This window comes from Erythranthe guttata, chromosome 10 (assembly GCF_056151865.1).
Source record: "Erythranthe guttata isolate IM_541 chromosome 10, IM_541, whole genome shotgun sequence".
NCBI classification, from domain to species: Eukaryota; Viridiplantae; Streptophyta; class Magnoliopsida; order Lamiales; family Phrymaceae; genus Erythranthe; species Erythranthe guttata.
The window spans coordinates 14,445,320-14,458,005 of NC_142542.1; the positions used below are offsets into that span (position 1 = coordinate 14,445,320).

At 33.5% G+C, this 12,686-nt stretch overlaps 2 protein-coding genes across 2 annotated transcripts; one reads left to right on the top strand and one right to left on the bottom strand.

Moving 5' to 3' along the window:
* Positions 1-5,802: 5,802 nt before the first annotated feature.
* On the top strand, positions 5,803-6,987 carry LOC148767632 (putative WRKY transcription factor 46). Its single transcript, XM_088824937.1, has 3 exons — positions 5,803-6,036; positions 6,155-6,259; positions 6,415-6,987. Exons 1-3 carry the CDS (start codon positions 5,810-5,812, stop codon positions 6,575-6,577), a joined length of 495 nt encoding a protein of 164 aa, XP_088681063.1. The 5' UTR covers positions 5,803-5,809; the 3' UTR covers positions 6,578-6,987.
* Positions 6,988-7,673: 686 nt separating this feature from the next.
* LOC148767633 (putative disease resistance RPP13-like protein 1) lies at positions 7,674-11,154 on the bottom strand. The gene is made up of 2 exons (XM_088824717.1): positions 8,286-11,154; positions 7,674-7,741 (listed from the first exon to the last, which is right to left on the bottom strand). The coding sequence occupies exons 1-2, from the start codon at positions 11,152-11,154 to the stop codon at positions 7,674-7,676; spliced, it is 2,937 nt and encodes a 978-aa protein (XP_088680843.1).
* Positions 11,155-12,686: the final 1,532 nt, after the last annotated feature.

A 12,686-nucleotide genomic window follows, 5' to 3' on the forward strand; every position in this document is an offset into this window, starting at 1 on the left:
ATTTACAAAAGCATTTGTATCCCCATTCACTAGTGCGATGCAAGGGATCAATTTTCTTTTTCTTTTCTTTTTTTAATTCTTTTTTGAATAAAATAAAATTAACAAAAACTTTTAACAGTTGATATATAATATAATATATACCAAAAACATTAAAAATAAAAATTCCATTTTAGTTAATTTGAAGTTATCTTGGTCACGGACCTTCCAGAAAAACAAGTCCCATATATAATTTGAAGTTATTTTTTTACATTGTTTCTAAATTACTTTAAACTAATTTTAAAAAAAAAATCAAAATAATTAACGTATATGGAAAGCAATATAGTTAAATTACATGGAACATCAATATAGTGATTAAATTGTTATCCAAATTCTTGAAATGTGAAGTGTTGACCATATTTAGGGGTGGAAATCGGGCGGAATAGATTGGAAATGGCTTTTTCCGAAAAAATCCATTATAATTTTTAAATGCCTCGAAATTGGCGGAATTTCGGAAATTTCAAAAATTGTATTACTTTATAATCTCTTGAAACAAATTTGGACATAAAGAGAATTTACACAATGTCTTCACTCTTTTTCGGAATTCTATAGCGAAATACATGAAAATCCAAAAACTAATTTACCAAAATTGCAATAAATAGAACCATATGTAGAAAAAATAAAAGTTCATTACAAATAAGTCCATCAAGGAATACTTATTCACTAAGGGGTCCACACACACAAAAAAAAATTTGCCAAAAAATCATGACATTGTCCAGAGGTCTGTAAAAGACTAAAATACCCCCTCACATTTTAATATGCTCTAATTTCATCATTTTTATTTAATTTAACCTCAATTTCACCCCAAATTTCTCAAATTATTCAATTTTGAGTACAATTTCGTTCGTCGCCGCCGTTGACTATTTTTTTTTCTCCTCCTTTTTTCGCCGGTTTTCGGCGTTGACTCTTTCGATTGTTTTTCTTTTTCGTTTTATTGTTATTTTTCTTCTTTCTGCCTGCGGTTAACGCCGGTCTCCGGCGGTGTTGACTTTTTTTTTTTTTTTTTTTTTTTTTTTTTTTTTATTTGATTTTTTTTCTTCAATATATTTTTGCTTGTTTAAATAAATAGTAATATTGTTGTCGTTTATAGTCATATTAACTATATTACTGTTACTCTGTTGCACAGTAATATTTACACAACAAAAATCACTAATATTGTGTAATAGAGTAATATTAATATGTTGTTCGTTCAACATAAGTAAACATAATAAAAAGCCAAAATAATTAATATTGATGTGGTTGAAAGTAATATTATTGTCATCCACAGTAATATTAATGTAACAACACTAATATTACCGTCAACCATAGTAATATTATTGTGTTTTTAGTTATAATACAATAGTAGACAATAATATTATTAAGTTAATCTGTCAACAACTCAAACAAAACAAAAAATCCAAAAGATTATATTTATGTGGTTGTCAGTAATATTATTGTGTTAATTTTACAGCCAACGACAGTAATATAATTACGTTGACTTGTCGAAAAATCAAACAAAAAAACCCGATAAAATAATAATATTGTTGTGGTTGACAGTAATTGTACTATCAACGACAGAACAACTACTGTCACCGACAGTATAATTACTGTTATTGATAGTACAACTACGGTCCATGTTCAGCGGCAAGCGTAAAAAAAAGGGAAACAATTTAGGGAAAAAAATATTAAAAAAGTTAACGCCGGAAACCGGCACCAGAATAAAAAATTGAGAAAAAATAAGTTCAAAAAAAGAAAAGGTCGAAATTGGATTTTTGTGGTCAAAATTGATTAAGTTGAAGTTAATTTGGGGTTACAATTAGTAATTGGTTTTAATACATTATTTCGCATTTATTTATAATACATATTTAAGGGATAAAATTGGCGAAAGAGATATAACCCTTGAACCTAGAATAATAAAAATGGTTGGTCAGGAACTTTGCATAAAAACACTAAAAAAAAAGGGTAAATTACAACCACACCCCTCAGGTATGCTTAAATAATTTTAAGGTCCTTATGGTATCGATAATTACATTCACCCCTGAAACGTAGTTAGAAACTCTAATGAGATAAGGCATTGGATACATTATTCCGATAGGGTTATAACGGACTATTACTTTTAGCTAGTGGTGGAGATAACAATAGAGTTATGGGGTGACATAGCTCCCCCAACATTTATTAAGTCACTCATAACTATTTGTTGTCTCCACCACTTCCTGAAACCAAATAGTCCGTTAGAACTATATCGTAATAACGTATCCAATGCATTATCCCATTAGAGTTTATAACTATGTTTCAAGGGGGGAGTGTAATTATCGATACCACAAGGACCATAAAGTTATTTAAGCATACCTCAGGGATATGGGGTAATTTACCCTAAAAACAACAATATACAACACATGGTTTTTGATATAAGAAAAAATGCAACAGATAGTTCTGAAGCTAATTTTTTTTTTTCAAGGTTTTTAGTTTATTTGACCCTTATTCAAAATTTTCATATAAAATATAACATACATTATATTATGGAATTACAAAAATAAATCAGAAAATTATATTATATATTTCGAAAAACAATAAAAATAATTGTAACTAAAGTCGTCGGGAATCGAAATTTTTGGTAGTTTTATATAAAATTCCAAATCCGTGCCAAAAATGTACGGTTTTAAATTTGGATATTTTTTAATCGGAATCTGTGGAATTCCAAAATTGCATTCCGACACCCCTAACTACATTGCATTTTTTCTTTTTCTTTTTCTTTTATTTTATTTTATGAGATATATGTATGATGATGTTTTTTTTGGTATGTCTCGTGATTTTAAAATTATTAAAATATATTATTGAAATGATGTATAATGATGTTAATTTTAAATGTATTAAAAATCCCCATACTAGCTTATCATCGAATCAAGTTAATCAACTGCTGAATTTTTAGTGCATTAAATATTAAAACAATTAATATGGATCATGCAATTAATTCGCTAAATTTAATATTATCCATTTGTCCATTCTTTTATTTTATAATAAAACTTATTTATTATTTGAAATTTGAAATATATATATATTAACATTGTATATTAATGTACATTTTGGTAGAATTTTATACATAATGTATAAAATAATATATTTTTTGAGTTAACTACGGATAATTTAATTTAAACTTAATAATTTATTCATATCTTGAATATTCTATTATCAACATATATTATTTCCTCTCCATGTACCATATGTCGTTCTACTTTCTCTGTTCTTGGCTTCTTCAGACGATTTGAGAGTCAAACGCCACCAAATGGCATACTTTGACAGTAAGACGGCTCATTCGCCGATGACCGTTGTATCCCAGAGTATAAATGTTTGTTGTAGAGATGGAGAGAGATGGTTCATGTTTTTCCTTCATTTTTTGTCTTCACTCTTCTATGAGTGAGCGATACAGTCTTAGTGATGGGTAAAACGGAGAGTTTTGAGTGTGTCTGAGAGAATTTTTTTAAGTTTTAGGCTGGTGAGTCAGATCTAGATTTCTGGGTTGACAGTAATATTACTGTAACAATAGTAATATTGCCATAAATCACAGTAATATTATTGTGCTTACAGTAATATTTCAATAACAGACATTAATATTATTATGTTACTCCGTCAATAACTCAAACAAAATAAAAAACCCAAAAAAATAATAATATTGATGTGGTTGACAATAATATTATTGTGTTTACAGTTATTTTACTGTCCGACAGTAATATAATTACGTCGACTTGTCAACAAATCAAAAAAAATTAAAAAAATAATAATAATAACAAAAATAATAATAATAATATTGTGTTTGACTCTAATTGTACTGTCAACGGCAGTACAATTACATATATGTATTGTCAACGTCAGTACAATTACGTTAATGTACTGTCAGTGACAATATAATTACGTTAATTTACAGCCAGTGACAGTATAATTACAGTCTGTTAATGACTGCACAATTACCGTCAACGTTTAGCGGCCGGCGGAAAAAAAAAACCACTAAAAAAAGTCAATGCCAGAAACCAGCGGCGAAAAAAATAGACCAGAGAAAAAAAATATCGAAAAAGTCAATGCCGGAAACCGGCAGCAGAAAAACAGACCATAAAAAGAAAAGAAAATCGTAAAGTCAACGCCGGAAACCAGCGGCAAAAAATAATTTCTGAATTTTTTTTTAAAAAAAAAAAGGTCAAAATTGGATTTTTGTGGTCCAAATTGATTAAATTGGAGTTACAATTAAAAATTGGGTGTAAAGGCTTGGGGGTAATTTTGTTATATACATTAATTTTTCATTTATTTATAAAAAATATTAAAGGGATGGGCTTATTGGCGAAAAAGATATAGCCCTAAACCTCGAGCTCATCGAGTTATTATTTTTTTGGCTCAAGCTCGAGTCCATTTTGCCGAGCTCGAGTCCATCTTCCTGTTTTGGCCAGATCAAGCTCGAGCTCGAGCTCATCGAGTTATTTTTTTTTTGGCTCAAGCTCGAGCTCGAGCTCATTTAGGTTTTTTTTAATTATTTATTTTTTTATTAAAAAAAATATTTATAGTAAAATGAAAAAAATTATAAAAAAATAATAAACTGTAGTTATATTGTTTTTAATTTTTATATATTATAATATTTTATCTTATTATGAATTATCTAAGTAATATAGATTTGTTTATGTTTGAATACTATAAATACTTATTATTAAAAACTATTTACTATTTAACTAATAATTAATATATATATATGTAAATTAAAAAAAAAAAAAAAAAAAACCCAGCTCGCGAGTTGTTGAACAACTAAAATTGGGCTCGAGCTTGTGCTTGTCCGAAGCTCGAACTCATGAGCTCGAGCTCGAGGTCAAAAAACCCAAGCTCGAGTTCGAGCCTTTGTCGAGTCGGCTCGGCTCGTTTACCACCCCTAACCGCCACACAGGTAGAAGTGAAATCAAAGAAATCTCTTTCTCCTCCACTGTTGCCTGCTGCCATTATTTTCTATTTTATGTTTTGTTCGTACGAATCAACCGGGCACCAAGCCTTGCGCGGTGCTTCATCACTAGTATATATATAGAGGTAAGAGGTGATATGACTCCCCGAACATTTTTTAAATGCTTATTACTTTATATAAGATTTATAAATTTTTATCATGGTAGCATTAACGCCCCGCGGAAAAAAAATATAGTGCACATCGGTCCCCAGGACATGAAATCTTGACTCCAGTAATTGTTTGAGGGGTGTGGATGTAATTATCAATACTAGAGGGACCTTAGAGTTATTTTAACATACCTTAGGGGTGTAGGTGTAATTTACCCTAAATATAATCACGCATATAAATTATAGGGTAAATTACGAAAATCCCCTGGATTTGGGCTAAATTACGAAAAATACCCCAAATATCCGTAATTACCAAAATTTCGTCGACATTTGTTTCAATAGTACATTTTTGCACAAAATGGGTACAAACTAGAGAACATTTCTCGGAATCAAGAAGATTTTGCTTAATTTGACACCATAAAAGATGAACGTGTACGAAGATTTATAGTCGAGGGGGTTGGTTGTAATTATCCAAATATGAGAAGAGAGTGTCGTAATTTGACCTTACTTAAGAGGTGGCCCTAATTTAGTCTAATAATAATAATCTATTTTTTATAAAGAATTGGTTTAAAGTTTACATATGTGGTGTCAGATCTACAAAACTCTTTCTAAATTGTCAAAAATAGCTAATTCAGTTACAAACTTGTGGTCTTCTCTATTTCTTTGAACATATAAAAATATGTTTGAATCTTTCAATGTCGTGACAGGTATAAGAATGGCGAGCGTATCTTCTTCTTCTTCAGAGGAATACAAGAAACTCGTAAACGAGATTACCAAAGGGAAAGAAAAAGTGAAACATCTAAAAGAATCTTCTTCCAAAATCGGAGATAGTGTTTTAGAGAGTAAGTTGGTCTCGTACGAGGAGGCTCTATCCCTTCTTAAACTATTTGCTCCACAAGGACAATGTCAGTACAACGTTGTGTCATCCTCATCAGACGAAAGGTGATTAATATTTTTACTAAAAAAAATTTATCATAAATGTATAAAATCCAAGGTGGTTGTTCTTCACTCTTCGAAATTTTCATCGATTAGCATATATTTTGTTCGGGTCTCTTTGCAGCGCACGGGTGACAGTGAGACCTAAGGTACCATCCGAAGAATTCGACGATGGATACAGTTGGAGGAAGTACGGCCGAGAATATATATTTGCTCCCCTTCTCACAAGGTGACGAATATGTATGCATGCTACTTGATCTAATCTACTTCTTTGTGCTCAATATACTACGGTCTCTCCCTTTCAAAATAATACACGTGTCTTTTAAGGTTTTTACACACACATGTTAAGAAATGATCGTTAAATATTTTTTTCTGAATGTGCAGAACCTATTACAGATGTATAGATCATGTGAGGGAAGGTTGTATGGCTATGAAAGAAGTGCGTATGTCAGCATATGAGCCGAATGCAGTTGATATCACATACAGAGGGAAGCATACATGCCTGAGGTCGGCACATGTACCACTCGAACAAGTCCTCGGGATTTGACTCTCAAAAATGGACCCTCACCGGACAAGTACTTCGTTTATGCTTTTATTACAACATAGGATTGAAGAAAAAATCTACTCCATTCATTGGGTGATCAAAGTTTTAGAGAACGATCGAGCTTGCGTTTTGACTAATGTACTCGGGGAGTTGTTTTTTGATAGTAGAGTTAGGAACGCTATTATATCCGGGCTTGCAATGCGATGAAATCGCTCGAGTTGTTTAACAGAATGGACTTTCATTGTTCGAAAGCATGAATTGAGTGGGGTCCACAAAAATCGGCCAGAGATCGAGCATTATGCTTGTGTGGTTAATCTTCTTGCAAAATTTTGATTTTCGGTGTTCTTTGTTTTTTTTTTTCAAGGATGAAATTTGAATTGGTTTGGTTTTCCAGTTCAAATGTTAAGGATTGATTTTTTTCCAAAAGTACTAATTACGACCGTATTCGTCTGATCTCCACCCCTATGTAATAATCAAGTTACGGGAAATGAATATCTGAAATGATGTTTCAAACTAACATTATTTGCTTTTTTAGACTATTCGGAACGCATTACACAAAATAAGAGTATGAGAAATAATTAACTAAAGAATTTAAGATATTTATTAAGGCACCTAGGTGCAATAACACGGCACTGCGGTGCCACACTACAGAGAATTAGGTTGCAACCTAAGCATCCGGGTGCGCTTAAACGGCACCGAGGTGCCTGTCTACAGAGAGAGAGAGAGGGCTTTCAAGGGCTCGTTATCTTTCTTATCTGGCACCGCGGTGGAAAAATACAGAAAGTGAGGTGAGATCATCTTTTTTTTTTCTTTTTTCTTCTCACCTGAAAACTGGGTATGTAATTTAACAACTACATCTGACACAGTCACACGAGCACATCGATAAACACGGGAGAACAACAAAAATATGAGAGCCTAGCTAGAGCTGCTAAGATTCCAAAAAGCAATTAACATTGGAATAAAGAGTATTCATCTTGATATTTCATCTGCATACTCGAAAAGCTCAACAAAAGAATAATAAATCACAGAATTAAGGACAATTTCTAACCGAATATGAGTGAATAAAAATGAAAAATCTCATGTTTCCACAACATAAAAATCAAAATCCGGGTTCAGTAGGAGAGAAATCCTCAACTTCCACAACATCTGATAATGAGCTTTCAAAACCTGTGTCCAAGTTATCAAAGAAAACTAATCAGCAAAAGGTGTCATTTTTCATATATGGTTGAACTAAGAATGCTGGTAAATGAGCTATATTCACATTTTAAACTAAAAAATAAATCAATAGAAAGATATGATAATTACCTCCTTGCTTTTTGTCAGCAACAAAATCATATCATTAATTGCCGACACCAAATTCGGAACCAAAACTAGTGGTCGATCATAGAACTTAAATTGCAAGTCTATTACTGAATATACCTCTTACCTACATTCCAAATTTGGTCTTTACACATTTGAATCTAAAGCTTAGGGGTTATGATTCTCAAATATTCATTCGTCGAATCACATTACTGGACAACAATGTAAATAGCATGAGTTAAGTTAGGAACTACCTGTCCCAAAGATGACAGCCTAAGACTGATGCCCCCTTCACGTACACGCTATTCTCGGCTATCTGAAACACAAATAAACAAATCCAGTTGGACTAATCATAAATTGCAAAGCAAATAAAAATTCAAATGGAGCACAAATGTCTTTCGCGTACAAATACCTCTAGTACGGTCCTCTGAATCTGGATTAACAATGCTTTTCATGCTAGGAGACTTGATAATATGCAGAGTCTGACCGTCAATAGTTATCTTCTCAACCCATTCAATCTTTTTATAATCCCTTTCGCCTACGCTGCACGTATGTTTGAGCTTATCACATCCTGAGATCACCAATTCTTTAAGAGATTTGGGCAAACCATCAATTGGCAATGAAAGAAGTTTGGGACAATTAACGATTGTTAGACATTCAAGTTTTGTATCGGTAAGCACCGGCAACTCCTTTAGCATTTGGCACTCATTGATTTCAAGAATACGAAGATTAGGGAAACGACTTTCACCGGAAACTACAGACATTCCCCAAGCAGTCATTTTCTTCATCTTTACTATCTTGAGAGACTCCAGACATAGTAATCCGGAAAACCGACTACTAACAGTGTCCAACATAGGCATCTCTTCAATGACAAGCGATTTAAGATTTTCCAGTATCCTCAATTCGTTCAGGACGGAGTTCTTCGTACAACGCATCAAGTGAATAACTGAAAGCTGGGGCAGAGTGCTCAACCAATTAGGAAACTTTTCACCATTATAATTTGCGATCACCAACTCCTTCACATTTTTATGGGGACAAAGACCGTCAAGAACTTCTTCACCATTTTTTACTGCGGCCTTCCATACAAATTCGATCTTGTCAAGGAATGGCTTCGTGTGTAGGCTAGCTTCCTTTGCATCATCATGACTAAGTACATACTCAAGATTTACAATGCAAATGGATCCTCTTAGCATATCCATGTCTTTAAGATGTTGAATACCATGATGAATTTTACTCTTTCCCACTATAAACGCAGACAACGTTTCAAGATTCACCAATTTACGAAACTCCAATGGCATGTTTTGTAGCATACGTGCACTAAAAATAAGATGCCGTAGAGTAACGACGTTCTTCATGTTCTTTGGCCACTGCTTAAGTCCATCACATTTCTCAAGCTTTAGTGTCTCTAAAGCGGTGAGCTGCCCAAACAAATCGGGCAACGCATAGAAAGGATTCCCAGAAAGATTGAGAAGGCGAAGACGCTTCATTTCAAAAATCGAATGGGGCACATTATCAATACCCATATTGCTCAAATCTATCACTCTTGCGTGCTTCATATCTAAAAGAAAATCAAACGAGACATTGGTTGTGTCACTACTTTTGGATGACACTATCAGAGTCCGCAAGTTCTTCTTGTGTGAGTTTTTTGGCACCACATTATGCACAATCTTGCGGTCCACAAACATATGACGGGTTCCTTTTGGGAAGACGAATTCTTCTTTGCTTGTTTGTTCAACTTCGAAGACGAATTCTTCTTTGCTTGTTTGTTCAACTTCCCGGGAAAGGCAGATATCACCGGATATAAACCGGATCATGCTGTGAATCACATCATGGATTTTGTAAGATTCTTGCCCCTTCGAATTTTGGTTTATGGAGAGACGGAAGAAAGCGGCCGATAGCAACTTCTTGAAGTAACCGCAAGCAACATCTTCCGGGCGCATCTTTCCCGTGGGAATTACTAAACCTTCTGCCATCCAGAGTAAAACCAATTCATTCATTGTGAATTCGTGAGAACTCGGAAAAAATGAACTATAAACCAAGCATGCTTTTAGCTCTAATGGAAGTTGAAAATAGCCAAGTGCTAACACCGGGAAGATTTGATTTTTAATCTCTGCCAAGTGCCATAAATCGCAGCTCAAAACGTACTCCCACTCGGTACGACCACGCTTGTAGCGGAGCATTGTACCAATAGTCGTCGCTATGAGAGGAAGCCCTTTGCACTTTTTTGCTATTTCCATCCGAATAGGCTCCAAGTGTAAGTCGTCTATATGCACTCGGTTCTTGATAATTAGTGAGCAATATTCATCGGTTAAGTCCTTCAAAACGATTGAAGGGGCGGTGCCGACAATTTGGGACACGGCCGTACTAGGAGTGGTAACCAAGACCTTGCTTCCTTTTAACCCGAACATGAACGGAGAAAACAATTGGGCCCAGTCCTCATAGTTTTCACTCCAATAATCATCCAAAACCAATAAAAACTTGTTCCCATGAATCAATTTCTGAAGTTTCATTTGAATGGAATCAATGTTCGATAACTCACATCTTTCTCCTAAGGCAGACTCTATTATAGACCTTGTGATGCTGATGATATCAAAATTTATACCCACAGAGGTCCACATCTTCAAATCAAATTTATCACCAAGTCTAACATCATCACCGTAAGCAATTTGTGCTACAGTTGTCTTTCCAATTCCGGCCATACCCACAATAGGTATGACAGAAACATCATCTCCCTCGTCGGCCAACAATGTATCAACAATATGTTTAATTTCTATGTCTCGTCCAACCACACGCATCTTGTCCACCACAGAACTGTAAGGCCTAGATTCTAAAACCTTCTTGGACCTCTCATTATTGTAAAGCGACTCAATATTTCTTTCAATTTTTTCCAACTTCTTCACTCGATTTGCTACTTTAGTGGCCAACTTTGAATCGAAAGTCGAAAGAAGCATGTTTCTTACCTCCGTTTCTCCTTCATTGGAGGAATTTTCAGAGAGCTTGGCTCTGTATTTTAGAACATCCAAATAAATTCCATCGAGCAAATCGTCGGTAGAGTACACGACTGAAACCGCAAATTCCAGTAAAACCTTCCATGCCTTTTCGTTAGAGGAAGTCCATCTAATTTCTTCCATGCTATCCAACATAGCTCTTATCTTCTCAATCTTTCTTTGCAGCTCCATTGTCGATTTATCAATATTCCAAACTGCAGAGAACTGCTTCGCAGCTTGACTTGCGAATTTCTGCCCTAGTATTCGGAGTGGAGTTTGTAGAAGAGGATTCATTTTTCTGCTGGTTGCGAATATGAACAAACACTAGCTTTGCTTTATTTTTAGTGAAAAGAAAGCAAAGACAAGAAAACATAAAACAAGAAGGAAACGGCTCTGTCTCTGTTTTGTACAAACTTTTTTTTTTTTTTTTAAGCAAACACCACAATGGTGCCACAGTACAGAGATTCAGGTTTCTCAGATGCGCTAATCCCGGCACCGAGGTGCCTGTCTACAGAGAAAGCTTCATTCAACCACCCAGGTGCGCTTCTCTTGCACCCTCGTGGAACATTACTGAAAGTCGTGTTTTTCTGTCGGATTACATAAATTGAATTTCTTTTTCTCATCCGGTAATTCTTTTTCTCTTATATATATGTCATATGTGTGTGTGGTTTAGTGTATTTTTAGTTTCTTATTTACAAAAGCATTTGTATCCCCATTCACTAGTGCGATGCAAGGGATCAATTTTCTTTTTCTTTTCTTTTTTTAATTCTTTTTTGAATAAAATAAAATTAACAAAAACTTTTAACAGTTGATATATAATATAATATATACCAAAAACATTAAAAATAAAAATTCCATTTTAGTTAATTTGAAGTTATCTTGGTCACGGACCTTCCAGAAAAACAAGTCCCATATATAATTTGAAGTTATTTTTTTACATTGTTTCTAAATTACTTTAAACTAATTTTAAAAAAAAAATCAAAATAATTAACGTATATGGAAAGCAATATAGTTAAATTACATGGAACATCAATATAGTGATTAAATTGTTATCCAAATTCTTGAAATGTGAAGTGTTGACCATATTTAGGGGTGGAAATCGGGCGGAATAGATTGGAAATGGCTTTTTCCGAAAAAATCCATTATAATTTTTAAATGCCTCGAAATTGGCGGAATTTCGGAAATTTCAAAAATTGTATTACTTTATAATCTCTTGAAACAAATTTGGACATAAAGAGAATTTACACAATGTCTTCACTCTTTTTCGGAATTCTATAGCGAAATACATGAAAATCCAAAAACTAATTTACCAAAATTGCAATAAATAGAACCATATGTAGAAAAAATAAAAGTTCATTACAAATAAGTCCATCAAGGAATACTTATTCACTAAGGGGTCCACACAAAAAAAAATTTTGCCAAAAAATCATGATATTGTCAAGAGGTCTGTAAAAGACTAAAATACCCCCCCACATTTTAATATGCTCTAATTTCATCATTTTTATTTAATTTAACCTCAATTTGACCCCAAATTTCTCAAATTATTCAATTTTGAGTACAATTTCGTTCGTCGCCGCCGTTGACTATTTTTTTTTTCTCCTCCTTTTTTTGCCGGTTTTCGGCGTTGACTCTTTCGATTGTTTTTCTTTTTCGTTTTATTGTTATTTTTCTTCTTTCTGCCTGCGGTTAACGCCGGTCTCCGGCGGTGTTGACTTTTTTTTTTTTTTTTTTTTTTTTTTTTATTTGATTTTTTTTCTTCAATATATTTTTGCTTGTTTAAATAAATAGTAATATTGTTGTCGTTTATAGTCATATTAACTATATTA